General features: G+C 36.6%; 1 protein-coding gene across 1 annotated transcript in view; it reads left to right on the plus strand.

Annotated features, from left to right (window-relative positions):
• The first annotated feature begins 625 nt into the window (after positions 1 to 625).
• The window catches only part of LOC119254056 (tumor protein D52-like), a 29,971-nt gene continuing 9,869 nt past the window's right edge, over positions 626 to 20,727 (plus strand). The window contains exons 1-7 of the mRNA XM_037521233.2: positions 626 to 723; positions 2,672 to 2,747; positions 2,838 to 2,946; positions 6,092 to 6,207; positions 16,402 to 16,550; positions 18,049 to 18,150; positions 19,357 to 19,383. Coding sequence (XP_037377130.1) covers positions 626 to 723; positions 2,672 to 2,747; positions 2,838 to 2,946; positions 6,092 to 6,207; positions 16,402 to 16,550; positions 18,049 to 18,150; positions 19,357 to 19,383 — 677 coding nt within the window. The remainder of the gene's footprint in view (positions 724 to 2,671; positions 2,748 to 2,837; positions 2,947 to 6,091; positions 6,208 to 16,401; positions 16,551 to 18,048; positions 18,151 to 19,356; positions 19,384 to 20,727) is intronic.

Consider the following 20,727-nt stretch of genomic DNA (forward strand, 5'->3'; position numbering starts at 1 on the left):
TTCAGAATTGGACATAGAAGCTTCTGGAAATGTTAGTCTTTTTTTTTTTTTTTTTTTTTATTATTATTCATTGCTTTACCCCAGCACCTGCCAATACTGTTTGACATCTATGCCTCAGCGGGTATTCATAGAATGAGTCGTACATATTCTATCAAGAAAAAGTTGAAAGGTTGAAAAAAAGTATGGGACGTAGTTTATTTTACTTTTTGATGTAGTGAGAGCCTTGGGCAGGGAAGGGTGGTATCAGGAGATGGAGTAGGTGGATTCCAGATTGTCCAGAGTAATAAGCTTTCCTAGGAGGTTGAACGTCATAGAAGGATTTAAGGCAAGGCAGTGCGGGGGTGGGTGGGGGTGTCAGTTACTTTCGAAAGTTCATCCGGGCCAGGGTGGTGACTGGATTAAAGTGGACAGAGCTCAAGTAGCTTTGAGGGCAAGAATCTAAACAAGAACTGGTGGGAACCTGAACTGAGGCAGGAATATTGGGGTTGGAGGTGAGGGGGAAGCAAATGCCTGGGCGGCAGATGGAGCCAAGCCTCAGAGAGCTAAGGAAAAAATAGCCAACACACAGGGAGTGGTATGGGAGTTGTTGGGGGAGCAGAGATAATCAGGCTGATGTCACTGCTGGATGCCTTGGAGATGCCAAGGAGATTATGATAAGAAACTGTCCTTAGCTGAAGGGGCAGGGGAAGGAGCAGATGCTGGATTACAGGAGGTTGAAGAATGGTAAGTAAGGAATGAGACAATTTGTGGAAGAGGGAAGGAGAAAGTTGGCATGAGTTGCAGGACACAGGAAAGTGGGGAAAACATATATCCTTGTTTAACATCAATATGTACCATACTTTGTTAATAGAGAGCTAGGTGGTATTGCTTTTTTTTTTTTTTTTTTTAAATAAGTAACGAGTTTGAAGCGCAGTTCCTCGGGCTGTCATAGCCAAGTGTCACAAACTGAATAGCTCAAAGCCCAACGTTAGGGTTTCAACTAGGCCGTGCTCTTTCTGACACCTGTAGGGACATCCTTGCCTCCTCTAGCTTCTGTGGGTTGGTTTTTGGTGAGCCCCTTCCCCTTCCTGGAAAGCATTGTTATCACTCCACTTCTGCTCTGTCCCACCTATTCCCTGTTGTGCTGTTTTCTCCTTTCTGGCTTTCATGTCCAAATTTCCTTCTTTTGTAAGGAAATTGTATACCCGTCATTGGATTATGTGTATTAGACCTCAATAATTATTAGTCATAGTTTCCCCCTTCTCTGTCTTTCCATCACATTCTGGGGGGGGGGGCATTAAAATGAATGATGAAATAAGAATTTTTGGATTATTTACAGTTTTTTATTTCATCTTTTAAATTTTTTTTAAAATTTATTTTTATATTCCTCATACAAATTGCAACCCCTTATTTTGACCCCATTTCCTCTTTTCCCACCCTACCCCCATAGTGTGTCTCTGGTTTATAGTTGTTTGTTGATTGATTTTTTCTTTCTTATAGTTATTCTTTTTCCTGGTCCCTTATTTAGGTTTTCTAGATTGCCTGCTCTGAGTGAGACCATCCAGTATTTTTCATTTTCTTTCTGGCTTATTTCGCTGAGCATGATCCCTTCCAGCTCCATCCATGTTACTGCAAATGCATGTGTTTATCTTTTTTGATTGCTGAGTACTATTCCATGGTGTATATGTACCACATCTTCTTGATCCAGTCATCTATTTTTGGGCATTTGGGTTGGATTATTTACAGTTTTTAGTAATCTGTAGTTTAAAATGTTCCTGTTCCCCAATATTCATGTAATGAATGAGAAATTAGTATCTTTCTCCAGCCAGACTCTTACCTTGGCAATTAATACTATACTCTTCTGAAGATTTAGGAAACAGGATAATGTCTAGAGTAACAATTTTGGTGAAATTTGACTTCCCAGGACTATGGAAGGTGCTGTTGAAAGTGCGGAAGAAACTAACTTTTTGACTTGTATAGAGTCTTATTTATTCTATCTTTTGAGACTGACCTTTGTACCCTCCTTTTTTTACTTTGTAAATCAGTGATTTGGAGTCTAATTCTTTAAAATAAGACCATCTGGTTCAAAATTCTCAAGTTTTTCTTACTGATTTTCGTGAAACCAACCATAATGCATCTTTCACTTCTCATGTTGATGATTTGCTGCCACCTACAGGATAATGTGAAAAAAGTAGAACAAGTACTTTCTGTCTTAGATTTTGAATATACAATCTTAGGGTCATTTTGGAGGTCTCGAAGCCAACTGTAGACTTCGAGATTTCATGACTCCTTTTTCTGTGGCACTTGTTTCTCTGGTATCCTAACTGGATAGTTGAATAGTATCACAATCCCATTAGGTTTTTTTTGGAATTGGCATTTTAGAAAAGCATTGTTAGTTATCAGTTACTGCATTTTCTACTCTAAGTAGATTAGCAAAATAGTGTTGTCAATAAGCAGAAAGTGTTAAGGTATGTTCTAGCACCTGTGGGTTTTTTTGGGGGGGGGCTCTGGGGGATGGTTCTTGTTCTAATTGGGGATCTTCTAGAGTTCTGAGCAGCAAAATGTTAAAATAACAACTTTATGATTGTACGGTCCTTACTCTAATTTCTTATATCATTGCTTCCTGTATGCTCTTCTATACTCAGTCTCATACTCCTGCATCACATAATCTGGTATAGGGATAAATTTGCAGGCATCATGAATCCTCAGTGGTTTCTGATAGTACATATTACAGCACTCGTTCACAGTTTGATTTGGCTAGAGTTGAGGTAAGAGGTGCCAGATAACAGGGAATGAATGGATTCAGTAAGGTCTACTAAGTTACTAAGTTATGGATGATTTTGTCTTGAAAATAACAGAATACTAAAGAATTTAAGCTGGGGGCGGGTGGTGACGTGATAGAGATTTCTGTCATAGAAATAGCACTTAAGCAGTTTTTTGGAACATATTTTAGAGGGACCATCAGAGGTATTTATCATAGATCTTTCCCACTATGGATTGTTCCTATCATGTATTGTCTCTGTTTTGAAGGGCTTAAGTCATGTATTTGCCACTCCAGTGTGTGGTTTTTGAATGTTTTTGTTTATATTGCTTTAATGCCTTTAGCAATTCTATAAACACCTCACAGGTAGGCATTACTTTGGTACTGTTATGCTAGTAATGATTGTTATAATTATGAACTACCATTATGCAGTTAACATACACTAGATTCTAATGTTTTTTTTTTTTACATATATTTTACACATATGTATTTTTATACATTATTGATTGATTGATTTATACTTCTCTTAGGTTTGCCATGGTTGGCTGCTTGTTGAACTGTGTGGTTATTCTTTCTTCTTCTTCTCTGCCTGGCCATTAAGTCCCTCATCTGCTGCCTGGCATCTTGCTTTGGGCAAGATGCCACATCGCTGCTATGGCTGAACCTAGTACTTCTCAGAAATGGATGTGGGGTGGCTGGGAACAGCTGCTATGGTTTTAATGCTCACTGGCAGCAAGAGGTGAAGAGCAGGAAGAGGAGGCGCCATTTATCTTGTTTTCTTTGTCAAAAAAAATCTATTGAAAGAGGAGATTGAAAACCCTAATCTGTGACATGGGAGTGGATGGGCAGAATAGTGACTAGGGTCAGGTGAGTGTGTCCATAGGTACATATCTTGGGTGTAAAAAAGAAAAGAAAGCTCTGTAATAAAGATCAATAATATTGTATGTTAAAGTAAAAATTCAGGAAATCTATGATGAGCAAATTATTAAAATTTTAAATAAAGACACAATCACGAATAGTGCTATGCCAACCAAGCATATTGGGACTTAAGGCAAATTAAAAATCAGCAGTATGAGCTTATTTATTTTATTTTATTTTTTTTTAATAGAGGCATGTTTTATTTATTTATTTGTTTTTGTTTGTTTTGTTTATACATGCACTGGGTACAGTCAGAAGCGCGGGAGGGTGAGAGAATTCACCAGAGCCAGAGCGGGGAGCAGAGCAGCAGCAGAAGGACCGAAGTACATTGCTGAGGGGAGCAGCGGGTGGCAGGAGAGGTCTGCGCGCCATGTGGGACCCTCCTCTGGTGGCCGGGAGCAGCTGGGGATCGAACCGGCGCCGCAGAGGCTGCGGGCAGCTTCGCAACCCAGCGCTCAACCGCTGCGCCACCAGGGAGGCCCAGTATGAGCTTATTTTAAATTTTGGTATTTTGTTCACTGTGGATTCTTTGAATAAAGTTTGACTTTTAAAAAGTATTGCATAAGATATTATGCAATGGAATTTCATATGGAGTGTTTTTCTGTGCCCCTTTAAATTTTGCACCCAATGTTTGGAGCCCTAGCTTTGTGTATGGTTGGTTAGCCAAAAAAAAAAAAACAGGGAGAGATGCTGAGAGGCAGCTTCCTTTCTGAAAAAAGGTGAGTTCTTCCTGGTGGGCCAGTAGTCATGGCTCTTTTCCAGGGGAATGGATGTGACATGGTTGCTCTTAAATAACATGAGAAATCTGCATGGGTGTTGGTGATTTCCCTGATTGTACACATTAGAATTTTTAAAAGGGTACCTGAATGAGATATATATATATATATATATATATATATATATATCTTTTATTTTGTTTTGGGTTTTTTGTTTTGTTTAAAATTTTTTACTTTTTATATCACTGTTCATTTTAAACAATATTTGCTTCCCCTCCCCCTCAGGTGTAGTCCCCATAGAATTCCCTTCACCGATGTACCCGTGCAACATCACCTCAGTCCCCTGTGCTCCTCCTTCTCCCCCCCATCCCTCTCCTCTTCCTCCCTGCAATCTGTTTTTGCTTTGTTGTGTTTTATATCATTATTACTTTTTTAATACATATATATTTTTAAAGATTTATTTGTTTATGCATACAAAAGCTGGGGTACAGGCCAGAGATTTAGGGGGTAAGAAAATTCACCAGAGACAGAGTGGGGAATAGAACAGACAGACTGACTGAAATACACTGCTGAAGGGAGCAGCTCGTGGGGCAGGAGAGGTCTGCACCGTGTAGGTTGCTCCCTGGCTGGCTGGGAATCAAACTCGTGCTGCAGAGGCTTCGAATTGCTTCATAGTGTGTTGCTTAACCCTTGGGCCACCAGGAGGCCCTAATAAATTTTTTAAAACTAAAAATTGTTTCCTACCTTCATTAACTAATGGAAAGCAATAGAATAAAATGTCCTTAGGCATTTAGTTTGTTCATTGATGTTGTTAAATATTGGATATGATTACCCGAGGAAGCTGAAGATATTTGCTAACACCTCTCCTTGACTAGTGCAAATTATTAGTCCTGCTAATTTCCTAGTTTAGTACTTAAAGCCTTGGCAAGATCCCATTCTTGGCTCTTACCTCTTCGGCTTTGTAATAACTATATTGTGACAGTTAATGAACAGAAGTTGAGCAAATGCATTGTTGTTCTAATTCATATTTTGATCATTTGGTGTCTTTTAGTGATTCACTCATACTTTTGTCCTTTATTGGGAGAAGTAAATCATTTGAAGGTGCAGAAAGGTGACATGCACATTGTGGACTTGGGTAGTGAGTCACCATCGAGCAGAAGTGTCACAGCTCTGGGGTCTCAGCAGTAGTGTTACAACAAAGGTTTATTCATGGCTTCAACCACTGTGGAGGGGTGTGTGTGTGTGTGTGTGTGTGTGTGGAGAGAGAGAGAGAGAGAGAGAGAGAGAGAAGAGAAAGGTGGATTGTAGGAGTAGTGAGATGAATATCCAAGGAACTCAGCAGGGAGCATGCTTTTATAGGCAAAAGAGACTGAGGGCTATGTCAGCTTCATGCAAATGGAAATTTTCAGTCAGTGCAATTCTGATTGGTGGAAGTCAAGCAGTGATTGGCCAGATTTCACCCGTGTGTGTTGCCAGTGTGGTTTCATTTCTTCTCAGCTGTGGAAGGGTCTGCACCTGCCCCAGCACACTGGGATGCCTGGGCCCTGACTCTGTACAGCCTCCTGGCTCTGATTGTCACCCAGGCTCAGGGTGGGTCCATGTTCATTTTTCTTCTTTCATTTCATGTCACTTCATTCTAATTGACTTTATTCTGGGGTATTGGAGGAACCTTTACCTTGCCTAATTTACAGATTTTTTTTTTTTAATTCCCAATAAGGTCTACTCAGAACAGGCCCAGTACCTGAGGAAGGAGAAGATGTTGCTGCTACCATCAGTACTTCAGAGACCCTGTCCGAGGAGGAGCAAGAAGATCTAAGAAGAGAACTTGCAAAGGTAAAGTAGCTTTTTTTTTTTTTTTTTTTTTATGGAACTTCAAGTTTTGCACTCATATTGTTTGTGTTTCTAAACTACATGGTGACAATAGTCAATTCAGGTGAGAGGAAGCAACGGTGTTCCTTAGAGTTCTTGAGTGGGGAGAGGACGTAAAAAAGCATCACATCAGTTCTTATATGAGGAAAGGTAAATGTAAAGTCGAGATGAAAAGTAGGGTGTGATCCTAGGGATTTACCCAAAGGACACAAAAACATCAATTCCAAAGAGCACCTGCACCCCTATGTTTATAAAGCAGCACTGTTTACAATAGCTAAGCTTTGGAAACAACCCAAATGCCCAAAAATAGATGACTGGATCAAGAAGATGTGGTACATATACACCATGGAATATTACTCAGCATTCAAAAAAGATAAACACATGCAATTTGCAGCAACATGGATGGCGCTGGAAGGGATCATGCTCAGCGAAATAAGCCAGAAAGAAAAATAAAAATACCAGATGGTCTTACTCATAGCAGGAATCTAGAAAACTTAAATAAGGGACCAGGAAAAAGAATAACTATAAGAAAGTAAAAATCAAAATCAACAAACTATGAACCAGAGACACTCTATGGGGGGTGGGGGGCGGGGAGAGGAGGGATTGGGGTCAAAATAAGGGGGTTGCAATTGTATGGGGAATATAAAAATAAATTTATAATAAAAAAAAGAAAAAGTGGGGTGTGAAGTAGGAGATGGATAGGAGTACCTGACAGTATCTTTTCAGGGACCTCACTAAGCCCATGCACTTGGCTTTTCAGCTGCATTATTGACTTTGTCTGCCCTTCATTCTTGGGGCTATAGGCACCTCTTTGAACCTTCTTTCCCTCCCTCTTGCCCTCTGTTGCTTTCTTAAAAGTAACCATTTTAAAGTGTACAACTCACTGGCACTTAGCACATAATATTGTGCAGCTATCAGCTCTGACCACTCCAACATTTTTATCACTTCCAAAGGAGTCCCTATACTCATTAAGCTGCCATTCCTTCATCTCTCCTCTTTCTCTCTCTAGCAACAACTAATCTGCTGTCTTTATCTAGTTCATATATATGGAATCATACAATGTATCTGGCTTTTTTTATTTAGCAAAACGTTTTTGAGCATTTGTAGCATTTATTGGCACCTTACTGCTATCTATGGTTGAATAATATTCCATTGTATGTGTCTATCATATTTTGTTTATCCATTCATCCGTTGATGGACATTTGGATGTTTTTCACCTTTTGACTTTATAGATTCAGAGCTCAGAAATATTTGCATGAAGGTATTTGTTTGAATACCCAGTTTCAAGTCCTTTGGATATATATCTGGAAGTAGAATTGCTGCGTTATGTGGTAATTCAATATTTAACTTTTAGGGGGAACTGCCCAACTGTTTTCCAAGCAGAACATCATTTCACATCTCCATCAGCAATATTTTTACAGCCAACATTTGTTACTTTTTGTCTTTTTTTATAGCCATCCTAGTGAGGGCTGTCTTTTTGTGGTTTTGAGTTGTATTTCCCTAATGATATTGAGCATCTTTTCATATGCATACTAGCCATTTGTATACTTTCTTTGGAGAAATGTCTATTCAGGTTCTTTGCTCAGTTTCTTAAAAAATGAACTCTTTTTGTTAGTGAGTTGTGTAAGGGTTCTTTGTATATTCTGGATAATATATCCTTATCAGATACATGATTTGCAAATATTTTTTCTCATTCCATACACTGCCTTCTCTTTTTTCAATTATCTTAATGTACAAAAGTTCTAAATTTTTATAAAGTCCAATTTATTTTTTCTTGCTTGTTCTTTTGATGTTATATCTAAGAGTCCATTTCTAAAACTTGGATCATGAAGAACTACCCTAATGTTTTCTTCTAAGACTTTGAATTCTTAGATTTAAGCCTTTGATCCATTTTGAGTTAAATATCTTTATATGGTCTGTGGTAGGAATCCAACTTTTTTTTTCATGTGACTATTTAGTTTTTCCAGCACTATTTCTTGAAGAGACTGTCTTCAACAAATGCTCTTGGCATCCTTGTCAGAAATCGGTTGACCATAGATATGTGGGTTTATTTCTGGACTCTCAATGCTGTTAACATAAATCTATTCTCCTTCTGAGATTACCGCACTGTTTTGATCACTATAGCAAATATGGTATAGTAGGTTTGAAGTTGGGAAGTATGAGTTCTTCATTTAAAAACATTTTTTAAAGTTGTTACTTAGGATTCCTTGCAACTTCATACAAATTTAGAATCAGTTTTCCACCCACAAAAAAAAAAAAAAAATGCCAATGGGCTTTTGCTAGGGCTTTCACTGAATCCGAAGATTTGGAGATTTGTTAATATTCTTAACAATATTAACTCTTCCAATACTTGAACATGGAATATCTTTCCTTTTCTTTAGATCCTTTTTCTTGTAGCAGTGTTTTGTAGTTCTCATTGCACTTGTCTTTTATCTCCTTAGTTGCATTTATTCCTAAGTATTTTATTCTTTTCATGTGATTATAAATGAAATTCTCTTAATTTCCTTTCTGGATTGTTCATTGCTATTACACCAATGAATTTTGCATGTTAGGCTTGTATCCTGCAGGTTTGCTAAATTAGTGCTATTAGAATTTTCATTATATAATATCTATCATCTGCAACTGAAGGTAGTTTTACTCTTCCTTTCCATTTTAGATGCATTTAAATTATTTTCTTCCCTATTGCTCTAACTGAAATATCCAGTATGATGTTAAATAGCAGTGGTGACAATGGGTATCTTTGTTTTGTTCCTCAACTTAGTTGGCAAGCTTTCAGTCTTTTTGGCATTGAGAATGATTTTAACTTTCATTTTCCAGAAAGGCACTTACTGCATATTGAAGGAATTCCCTTCCATTCCTAGTTTGTTCAATGTTTTTATCATGAAAAGGTGTTGGGTCTTATCATATGTTTTTCTGTACCTTGTTGAGGTGATCATGCTTTTGTTTCCCTTCATTCTCCTAACATGGTATATTACATCGATTTTCATGTTAATCATCTTTCATCGCTGGGATAAATCTCACTTAGGCATGATGTATAATCCTTTGACTATGCTGCTGGATTTGGTTTGCTAGTATTTTTGCATTTATGTGCTTGAGAGAGATTGGCCTGCTGTTTTCTTTCTCTGGCTTTTGTGTGTGGGTCTCTTAGGAATTTGGAAGTATTCCATTCTCTTGTATTTAGTGGAAGAGCTTGAAGAGTATTGGCATTAATTCTTTGAATGTTTGGTTAGAAATTTACCAATGAAGCCATCTGGCCTTGACTTTGTTGGGAGATTTTTGATTACTGATTTAATATTTTTAATATGTTACAGTTTTATTTAGATTTTCTATTTCTTCTAGGGCCACTGTTGGTCAGTTGTGAGTTTCTAGGAACATGTCCATTTTATCTGGTCTGTTTAGTTTGTTGGCATACAGTGTTCATAGTATTTCTTATAATCCTTTTTGTTTGTATAAGGTTGGTATTAATGTCACTATTTCATTTCTGGTTCTAGTTATTTGCATTTTTCCCTCTGTCAGTCTAGCTGGAGTTTTGTCAATTTTGTTGCTATTTAAAAAACTAGCTGTCAGCTTCATTGATTTTTCTCCATTGCTTTTCTATTCTTTGTTTCCCTGTGTCTTTCATTATTTCCTTCTTTTTTTCAGTTGTTAGTTTGCTATTTTTGTAGTTCCTTAAGGTATAGAGTTAGGTTATTAATTTGAGGTCTTTTTTAGTATTAGCATTTACAGGTGTAAATTTCCCTCTATGCTTACTTTCATCACTTTCCATAAATTTTAATGTTATGTTTTTATTTCTCAAAGCTTTTCTTTAATTTGTGATTTTTCTTTGGCCCATTGATGGTTTAAGTGTGTATTGTTTACTTTTTACAAATTTATTAATTTTCATGTTTCCCCTTTATTTTGGTTTCTACATTCATTCCATTGTGACTGCAGAAGCTGCTTTATACAATATTAAACTTACCGAGAATTGTTTTGTTGCTTAACATTTGCTTCTTCTTGGAGAATTTTCAATGTACATTTGAGAAGAATGTATATTCTCCTGTTTTGTGGTGGTGTGTCTGTTAGATCCTGTTGGTTTATAGTGCTATTTTAGTCCTCTCTTTACTTGATGACCTTCTACCTGTTCTGTCCACTTCTTTACATACAGTTTTTATAAATGTGGTGAGTATAAGATGGATAAGGCTGGTTGGTGATAGTCCTGTAGAGAGTAAGAATGAAAAACACTTATTTTAATGCATGCATACTGTTATTACTTTAGAAACAAAATTTTTTCAAGTTATATTTTTTTCAAAGTTACATGTTTTATACTGCTATTATATAGCAGTATAATGCTGAAGAAAATTAAAATCACTGAGAGTGAAAGTTTTAGTTTCCAAACTTTTTAATGTATGTATCCCTCTGACATATTTTTATATTGTAAGAAGATATTAAAATATACATTTATTAATTTTCCCCATGTAACTAAATTTGAATGCTTTTTTCATGCCAATAAGTAATTTTTTATAATCTTAAATTTCTTTTTAAAATTGAGTTAACATTTGTTTACAAAACTGTAGAGATTCCAGGAATATGTTTTCCACCTCAGCACTGCCTGTATCTCACCATGTCCACCAAATGTCCAGTCACCAATTTATTTTCCCACCAGCAGGCACACCCTTGGCAACACTTTTTGACTGCTTGATATTAGCCATTCTAACCGGTATCCATCTACCAGTCACCATCTACCACCAAACAATCAGCCCACTGTACCCATCTCTTCCATCCTCTTCCCCTCTGGTAACCACCATTTTGTTGTCAGAGACTGGGGTTTTCATGTTTTGTTTGTTCGTTTGCTTTTTTCTCCCTTTATAATCCATCAGTGATTGAAATCACACAGCATTTGTCTCTCTCCTTCTGACTTATTTCACTTCGCATATTCTCCTCAAAGTCCATCCATATTGTCACCATGGCAAGATTTCACCTTTTTTAAAGGCCGAGTGGTATTTCATTGTGCAGAGATACCACATCTTCTTTACCCATTCATTCATTGTGACATTTGGTTTGTTGCCACATGTTGTGATTAGTGCTGCAATGATTAAAGGAGTGCATATGTATTTTCAAATTAGTGCTTTTATATTCTTTGGGTAAATACCTAGAAATAGAATTACTGGATCATCTGATAGTTCTATTTTTAATTATTGGAGGGACCTTCATATTATTTTCATCAGTGACTGCACCGATTTATATTCCTACCAACCAGCACATCATCGCCAACACTTACTACTTCTTGACTTCTTGATCTTAGCCATTCTTACTCATTTGAGGTGAAATCTCATTGTGGTTTTAATTTGTATTTCCCTAATGAAAAGCAATGTATTGATAGAACATCTTTTCATGTGTCTGTTCATCATCTGCTTGTCTTGTTTTGTAAAGGACCTATGCGCCCCACCCCCCTTTAAAAAAAAAAAAGGTTAAGTTTCTTTGTTGCTTAGCTGTATGAATTGCTTATATATTTTGGATATTAGCCCTTGTCTGATACATGTCTTGCAAATATCATCTGCAGACAATAATGCTCTCTTTTTGCTTTAACAATGGTTTCTTTTGCTGTGTAGAAGCTTTGTAGTTTGATATTGTTCCATTTGTTTATGCTCTTTTATTTCTCTTGCTGTTTGAGACTACAGTCTCATCTTCACTTATTGCATAGCCCAGTTTTAACTGCTGCAAACTCATTTTAAATTAATGGACATAACACTTATAAAAATTTTGGATTGTTTCTATAATATGCAGTTATGAGCAATATTTTGATGAACATACTTGTGTGTAATACTTTTTGTAATCTTTAGTTTCTTAGGCTAATACCTTAAAGTAGAATCTCTGAATCTAATGGTTTTTCAGGACACAAAGGCATTTACACGTATACCAACAAGATCAAAAAGCTACCAGCCAAAGATTTCTCACTGTATACGTGAGGGCATTTTTTACAAATCCTTGCCAGATCTCAGTTATTATTTAATTATCAATACTATTTTTAAAACAATAGTAACACCTAATATGTACAGATTACTTGCTAGCTGGCTGACCCTAAGCTGAGCTCTTTGCATGCATTATCTTATTAATCATCATAACAGTGTTATGAGGCAGAAGCTATTAAGATTTGATGGAGGAGGAAAAATAGTTTTAAATCTCTTAATAAATTATATCCTTTTATTTAACAAATGGTCAGATACATGCTATATAAATGTTTTCTTCCATCTGTGGGTTTTCTTTTTCACTTTCTTTTGTTTTTTAAAAAGATTTATTCATTTATGTATGCAAGAGCTGGGGTGCAGGCCAGAGGTGCAGGGGGTGAGAGAATTCACCAGAAACAGAGTGGGGAACAGAACAGGCAGATTGACTGAAAGACACTGCTGCGGGGAGCAGCAGGCCAGTTAGGAGAGGTCTGCTGCACCGTGTGGGTATCTCCCTGGCTGTGGACAGCTTCGTAGGTTGTGTCTTAACCCTTGCACCACAGGGAGGCCCCCTTTTCACTTTCTTTATAATGTCCTTTGAAGTCCTTTGAGGTCCTGAAGTTTTGCACTTTGATGAGATTGAATTTGCTCTTTTTTTCTTTGGTGATTTGTGCTTTAGGTGTCATATGTAAAAAAAAACATTGTCTGGTACAAGTTTATGAAGATTAAGGCCACAAAGTAATGCATTGCAGCATTGAGTCTTGTATCTAGATCTTCATGCACCCTGATGCTATACACTTATCCTGTATTTATATAGTATTCTCACATTATCAGAAGTTTATTTTTTCAAAAACTCCATGAAAAATGGTGGGTATATTGTTAATTTACCTCAAATTTATGACATAATAATAACATAATAATAGGAACAATTAGATCTAATCAACTAATTTGCATTGAAAACAAATGCTAGTTTTTGTTTGGAAAGTTTTTGTAGAAGAGTCACTCTTTGAAATAGAAAAAAATTTACCTAAAATGGAGATTAAAAATCCCCTCCCTACTCATTAATTTTTTTACTTCTTTTTGAGATACAATTTATACACCACCAACTACATTTCTTTGTTTAAAGTGTACAACTTTTTGTGCAACTATCAACACTGACAAATCGTAAAGCATTTTCATCACTCCAAAAAGAAGCCCTTTCCCATCATATTCACTCCCATCATTCCCTCTCCTAAACCGCCGGCAATCACTACTTTATTTTTTGTCTCTCTGGATTTCTGTTTTGGGCATTTCATATAAATGAAATCCTACAACGTGAGGTCTTTTGGTGACTGGTTTCTTTCACTCAAGTGTGATATTTTCAAGGTTCACCCATGTTGTGGAAGATATCCGTGCTTTATTCCTTTTTGTAGCAGGATAATATTTCATTGTATCGATATATTTTGTTTGTCTGTTATCATTAGGTGATAAACATTTAGGTTGTTTCCCCCGTGGGGGCTGTTACTAATAAGGTTGCTGTGAACATCATATTCAGGTTTTTGTGTGAACATATGCTTTCAATTCTCTTGTCATAGCTGTAGAAATGGAATTTCTAGGTCATGTGGCAATTCTATCTTTAATTTTTTGAGAAACTGCCAAACTGTTTTTGCTGCCAGATTGCACCATTTTACATTGCACTAGCAATGCATGAGGGTTCAAAATGCTCTCCATGTCTGTCTGCTTGATTATAACCATCCTAGTGGGAGTCAAGTAGTATCTCATTTTTCTAATTACTAATGAATGATAGTGAATATCTTTTCATGATTATTGATTATTTATAGATCTTCTTTGTTGAGATGTCTATTTAAATCCTTTGTCCATTTTTAAATTGGATTGTTTTCTTATTGAGTGTAAATGTCCTTTAATTTTCTGGATACTAGACCCTTATCAGATATCTAATTTACAAATATTTCCCCATTCTGCCTGTCAGTTGTATTTTCACTTTAATGATGGTGTCCTTTGAAGCACAGCAGTTGTAGATTTTGATGATGTCAAGTTATCTATTTTTTTTGTTTGTTTGCTTGACTTTGGGAAGCATATCTTAAGAAATATTGCCTAATCCAAAATTATAAAGGTTTATCCCTATGTTTTCTGCTAAGATTTTTAGAGTTTAGCTCTTATATTTCTGATATATTTTGAGTTAATTTTTATGTATGGTCTATTGAGTTAATTTTTATGTATGGTCTATATGGTCCACTTTCATTCTTTTGCATATGGCGACCCATTTATCTCAGGATCATTTGTGGGAAAAACTCTCTTCTTTCCCATTAGTTTGCCTTGACACCTTTATTGAAAAACCAATTGACTATAAATATATAGGTTTATTTCTGAGCTCTCAATTCTACTCCATTGATCTCTATGCCAAATACTACACAACCTTGATTATAGTATCTTTGTAGGAATCCCCACTCATTATTTATGATGTAAGTCAGAGATTCTTAATCATGTCTCCTATATGCTTTTAAGGTAACTCTATTTATTTATTTATATATGATATAAATATCATATTTATCAAATTGAGGACTTGTAGCTGTGGTGTGCTGAGCTCTGTATGTTAGCAACCCAATCAAAGCATCGATGAAGAATGCTCTTTTCATGTATTTACAGTGATCATTTTTTCCAGCTTTCATTAGGGAAATGAATACTTCAGAGAAGTGTCAAGGGAGGAAATCTTACCATATAATCTACCATTGTATTACTTGAAGATTTGGAGTTTGGGGTAAAGAGAGGTTTGAAATGCTAACAGTGTTCAATGAGAATTAGCTAGTAAACTGAGAAGTGGAATCAGAAAACCTGGTTTGAAATTCTGGTACTTACATTATTATTAGTTTGACTTAGGGCCAATAATTTCATTTACTTGATTTTTAACCTTATTCATTTATTTCTTTATTGTTCCTCTTCTCCTATTCCATATTGTCAATGTGCTTCTTAAAATTTGACTTCCAAAATTGCTACAACATACGAGGTCCTATCTAATAATTAGCACAGAGGATTCTTTCTATTCTTTACCTACATTCTGATTAATGCACTAAGCATTATGTTTTTTTTTAATTTTTGAAAGTTACATAACATTTAATTTGTCCTCCTTTTGTTGAATGCTATTTTTCTTTGCCTCCTATTCTCTGAAGATTAATTATCAGTTAAAAGAACTAACAACACTGTATGTTATCTTTGGCATCATAGAAGATATAGGTCAAGACTGAGAATGGGACTTTCAACCAACCAAGAGAAGGATCCATCTAAAGATCTTAAATATTAATGAACATACTTCAGAGACCCAGTTTTTTCAACGTCTGGGGAAACTGTCTATTCCATATGAATCTGCCCTTTTCCTTCTGTTTTCTGATGTAGGCTTTCTCTCTACTTTTTCTTTTCTTTCTAGCTTTTGCTTACAGTTTTAGCCTCCTCAAGCATAGTTAAGCTTTCTACAGCTTCTCATCATCTCACTGTGCCTTACCTCAGGGCTTCTTTTTAACTTCTAATGTTTTCTCGGTTCCTCAACCTAGATTCCTGAGTGAGATGATAGTCATGCATGCCTTTTCACACCAGAGGCATCACTGGTTGTTGATTATTTGATTGGGGGAGGGGGTTGGGCAGAGAAAGGGCTATCCTTGGATTAGTGACCCACCCCTGTCCACCTATCTGAATTTGTTGTGTCAGCATCAGGGGTTCCACGTAGGCTTTTGCTGGGCTGTCTGTGGGGGACAGTTTGATTAATTTCTGGCTATAGCTTGGCAGTCACAGGAACTGACATTTCCAGTATAAACTCAGGAAATATCAAGAAATTTGGATTTGATTTGACTTGGTTGTGTATATTTTGAGTTGTGGGACATTCGAATGGAAATCTTCAGCAGAAAATGGTGGGCCCAGAGGTCAGGAGTGTGGATGTTAGAACAACTGGAAAATTATCTGTATAGAGGTTTGAGCCTTAAGCCTCCTTGAGATAGCCGAGTAAGGAAGTATAGGGAGAAGGGAGGAAGTTGAGGATAGCTCAAGATGAAAATATAAAGAGGAGTTCTACAGGAGAGATCAGCACATAACCACTAGTATATTTAAATACATGTTGCTTTTAGAGACAGATAAATAGATCAAAAAATGCTTCAAAATGATTCTAGGTTTTTGAATGTGGTTTGGTACTAATAACCTTAATTTAATGATTCTTGCTATATTCTTACCCCAATTCCCTTCCTCATAGGTAGAAGAAGAAATCTTGACTCTTTCTCAGGTGTTAGCAGCAAAAGAGAAGCATCTAGCAGAGATCAAGCGGAAACTTGGGATCAATTCACTACAGGAACTAAAACAGAACATTGCCAAAGGGTGGCAAGACGTGACAGCAACATCTGCGTATGTTCTCTTGATCATCCATTTCTCTAGGGACTGCAGAGGGCATTTTTGCCCCCTTTGTCTGGGGAGGGGAATAGAAAGGAATGAGCACACTTTTGCAGCTTTTTTGCGCATTGCATAGGATACTTTTCCAATCCTAAAATGTACCTGCTTCTTTTCTAACTTCCAGGCTGTTCTAGGGAATAGAAATAAAGCAGCCTTATATATGACTTGAATAAATAAAATTTAAGTTCCAACATTTTGACTTGTTAGATAGTTACATGTACCATTGAGTTCTCAGAATAACCCAGTACAGTGGGTGGTGAGATAACCCCAGATAAGAAAATGGATTCAGTTAAGTTTTAGGTCAAAAACCTCTCCAATGTGAAGGCAGGGTTTGAACTCAGGTATGATCAACTAAAGAGCCAGTCTTTTTTTTTTTTTTTTTTTTTTAAACCCTGCTCTTTACAGAGCATTGGACTCTTGGGTCGGTCACAGTCTTTTAGGTGGCAGAGTCTTTAGTCTTTTTGATCATACACATTTGGGTATGGCACCATTGTGATGCAATTTTGTTTCCTAGCATAAGGAGGAACATTAAGCTTCTAGCAACAGATTCCAAACAGTTCTCTGTCTTCTGTATTCAGTCCCAGCTGCTGAGCTGGTGAACAGCAGGGAGGCCTACAGCACCCTGATGTGACAGTATAGGGTACCCACCCTTGTCCTTCTACTTGCAACCTATATCAGTAAGCTGTGGGAGAACATGCAGAGAACTATTCTTTGACAATCTCACCATAAGCTGAATTTGTTTTTAGCGTTTGATTTTGATGGAAAATGTACAGTACATTCCTTTCTAGAATGTGGGAGCCTTAACCTCTTTGGTGTTATATTTTTTGTTTTTCCCTTTGCTAATACCTGGGTAGATAGGAAGAGGGGGTGGCAAATCATACCTTGTGTTATAGCAGATGCCCCATGTGAGTCATTTTAGATATTGTGGTGTTTATATACCCTGGTGAGAGTCTGTAAGTACTCATTTGGTAGCTGTATAGACATGCAGAATGTAAAAAATTGAATAATAAAATGCACATGGGCCTTACTTTCGGTCCACTTTTAGGAGACAAAGTTGTAAAAGGCATGGAAAGAATTTGATTTCACTTTTGTTTTGATTGGCTTAAATGGAAAAGGAAAGAACAAGAGGTATCATTTCTTTGAGCCCCTGGCTCCTTCTTATTTTTGCTTCATGACTATTTTTAGTCTCCATCCTGATGTCTTTGGCTCTGCCTCTGTCTTCCTGGCTGTCTGAAGGTACTGCAGAAGATTGTGCCTGAAATGATGTTCAGGTATAAAATGATGTGGCAATGCTAACTTGGTGGATGATAAAGAATTTTAGATGTACTAATATTTTTGTTTTTGAGAGTTCTCCAAAGGTGGTGATTACAGCACTTTAAATAGGTGATTACAGCACTATTAAGAATAGGTTAGCTTACTTTTCTTTGACCTATTCCTTTATATTTTAATACAGCTATAAGAAGACATCGGAAACCTTATCTCAAGCTGGACAGAAGGCTTCAGCTGCTTTTTCATCTGTTGGATCGGTCATTACCAAAAAACTGGAAGACGTAAAGTATGTCGTTGTTTTTCCTAGTTCATTAAAGGAACTAAAACCACACTATGTTATTATATTGCACTGTTTGCTGACCTTGGCCCTGGTGATGCTGGATTCCTCTCTGATTGAGGGAGGGAGTGTACTCCTACCTGTATCAGAAGTGTTGCTGAAATTTGTTCTGACATAGTCTTCTAATGTTCAGACATAACATTCAACATGAGTGTCTTAAGAGTACGTTCAAGGTTATTGAAAAATTCTGGTAGTGAACTTTCATCCTTCTAGTCCTTCTTGATCACAAATGGTAAGTATGTCTCTTGTGGTTGTGAGTATGTGGTTGTGGGCTGAGTCTGTGTCTTATTGGTGATGCGTCCAGGACCATTGAAGTACCCACTTCAACTGAGACCTGCCTTCACTCACTTCTCTGTGGTACATTTTTACAAATCTTGGTGTGATTACAACATACTCATTTGTGAACTGATTTGTACTGATTTATAAGCCATATCTTTGTTCATGCTGAGGCCCAAATCTTGATTTTTGAGCAACTGCTATTTATTTTGCATTTTTAAAAATAATTTTAATTTGGGGGTTACATCTTTGCTCTTCCATATGTGTCCACGTGGTACTCTCCCTCCTCTAAACCACCTTTGCCAAAGTCCTTTGTCTTCCTCCACTTTTTATTTTGCTTTTTTATTTTAGATTAGTCTGTAGAATTTAATTCCACTTCATGGTGCTTTTGTGCCGCCACCCTCCCGCCCCCCATGTCTTATCTGACACCCCTGTGGATTAGGATAATACTGAAAGTGACAAACATGGTTTATATTGCCAGCACTTCTGTTGGCATGCAGACTTTGTGCTTTAAAAACAAAACTCTCAGATTGCATGCCTTTGCGTCTTTCGTGTGTTGAGAAATTTGGTTTTACAACCAGAATTTTGTTGTTTGAATAAGTTTGGTCAATCATTGTATTTCTCTGGTACCCAAATAACTTGCTCATTATGTTTGGGTTATCACCATTGTACACATAAAATAAACATGGTTTCTTAAATCTTTTTGCAATTACATGTATATCACCCAGGTGCTCTCATTATTTGGCTTGCCCTCTCAGCTGTGCGGCACTTCAGTGTCCAGTTAAAATCTTACCCGACTTGTAAAAAGTAGGTTATTTAATTGTTTCAGATTTACCAGAACTTCCTTTCTTTTTTAATGCTTGCTCTGGCTTTTTACAGATTTCAGGCCTTTTCACATTCCTTTAGGTAAGGAGAGTTGGAACTGTCACTGTAGCTTAGCAGTTGTCTTGAGACAAGTGTGCTTAGATTTTTATGCCATGTTGGCTGGTTGTGTTTGTCCTCTACCTACCTTTCTTGCGTTTTGACTATCTTTTTCTCTAATGCAATCCTATATTCAAGGGAGGGTTTCTGGTACACCATGAGTAATGGATAAATTAAAAGAAGAATTTGACACTATGGTTTAGGGGATATGGAAATGATTTTGACTTTTTAAATTTTTGTATTATATATTTTAGTAAAAAGAAGCCGCTTTACCATGGTATGCAGAATCCCTCCCTTTTAATGTCTGACTTTGTTTGTTTGTTTTTGATGCTTCAATTTCTTTGGTGCTTTTGTAAGGATTTTGGAATTTTCTATCACCTGGGTTCCATTATGCAATTGTAATACTCTGCATATGTACTGCCTCAGGACCTTCATCTTCTGTATTGTTAGTTACTCAGAGAAATTTTTTGTGTATAGTAAAATATACCCAATATAAAATTTACATTACTCTGTACTTTTTAGGACATGTTTCACAATTTTATTATTTCTTTACTCTAGTTATATCTTTTAAATATGTAAGGAAATGTCATGGTTGCAGAAAAAAAAAAATAAAGTACATTAAGCTGAATAAGAAGTCATATTATATAGATGTCAGCCAAACTAGGCCCTAGATGGAAGCTTTGTAGTATTGAGCAAACCTCTCCTTTTTCTTCCATACAAACTGTGATTATTTAGTCATCAGAATAAACTAAGGTGGAAGAATGACTTCAGTCTGTAAGTGGGGAGGATAGTATAGTGGTCTCTGTCTCTGTTGTTGTTAATGCATATCGTCCTTTAAGCAAACACTTGCTAGTCTAGCTATTTGCCTTAAAGAAACAAGCAGGTACTTAGAGCTGAGGTCCTCCTGTCTTAGTTATACGTTGCCCTGGAAGTCAGAATAAATCACACAGAGCTAAGTAAACTCAAATTGTTGGACTTTTTAAAGTTAAAATTGTGTTTAACAAAAAAAGCAAAGAATCCCTGATGGGAGGTGATTCTTTGTCTCTGGTGTTTAATTATTATAAATGACTGAAGTGCTCTAGGCACATTTTTTTACCTGAAGTTATTTGAGTTGTGTGAACATGTATGCAGTCACATAGACTGTTCTGCTGCCATTAGAACGCCTGCTGTCTAAAGGATATAACTATAAACCAGACATAGTACTTCTTTGGAAAGAACTTAAAATCTTCCGTGGACTGGGAATGAGTTTGGATTGGAAGTGCCCAGTTAGTAACTAATTATAAAACAATGTTCAGTAAAACAATGTTCAATATGATATAAACAAAAATA

This window comes from Talpa occidentalis, unplaced genomic scaffold (assembly GCF_014898055.3).
Source record: "Talpa occidentalis isolate TD23 unplaced genomic scaffold, MPIMG_talOcc4v2.1 talOcc4.278, whole genome shotgun sequence".
NCBI lineage: Eukaryota > Metazoa > Chordata > Mammalia > Eulipotyphla > Talpidae > Talpa > Talpa occidentalis.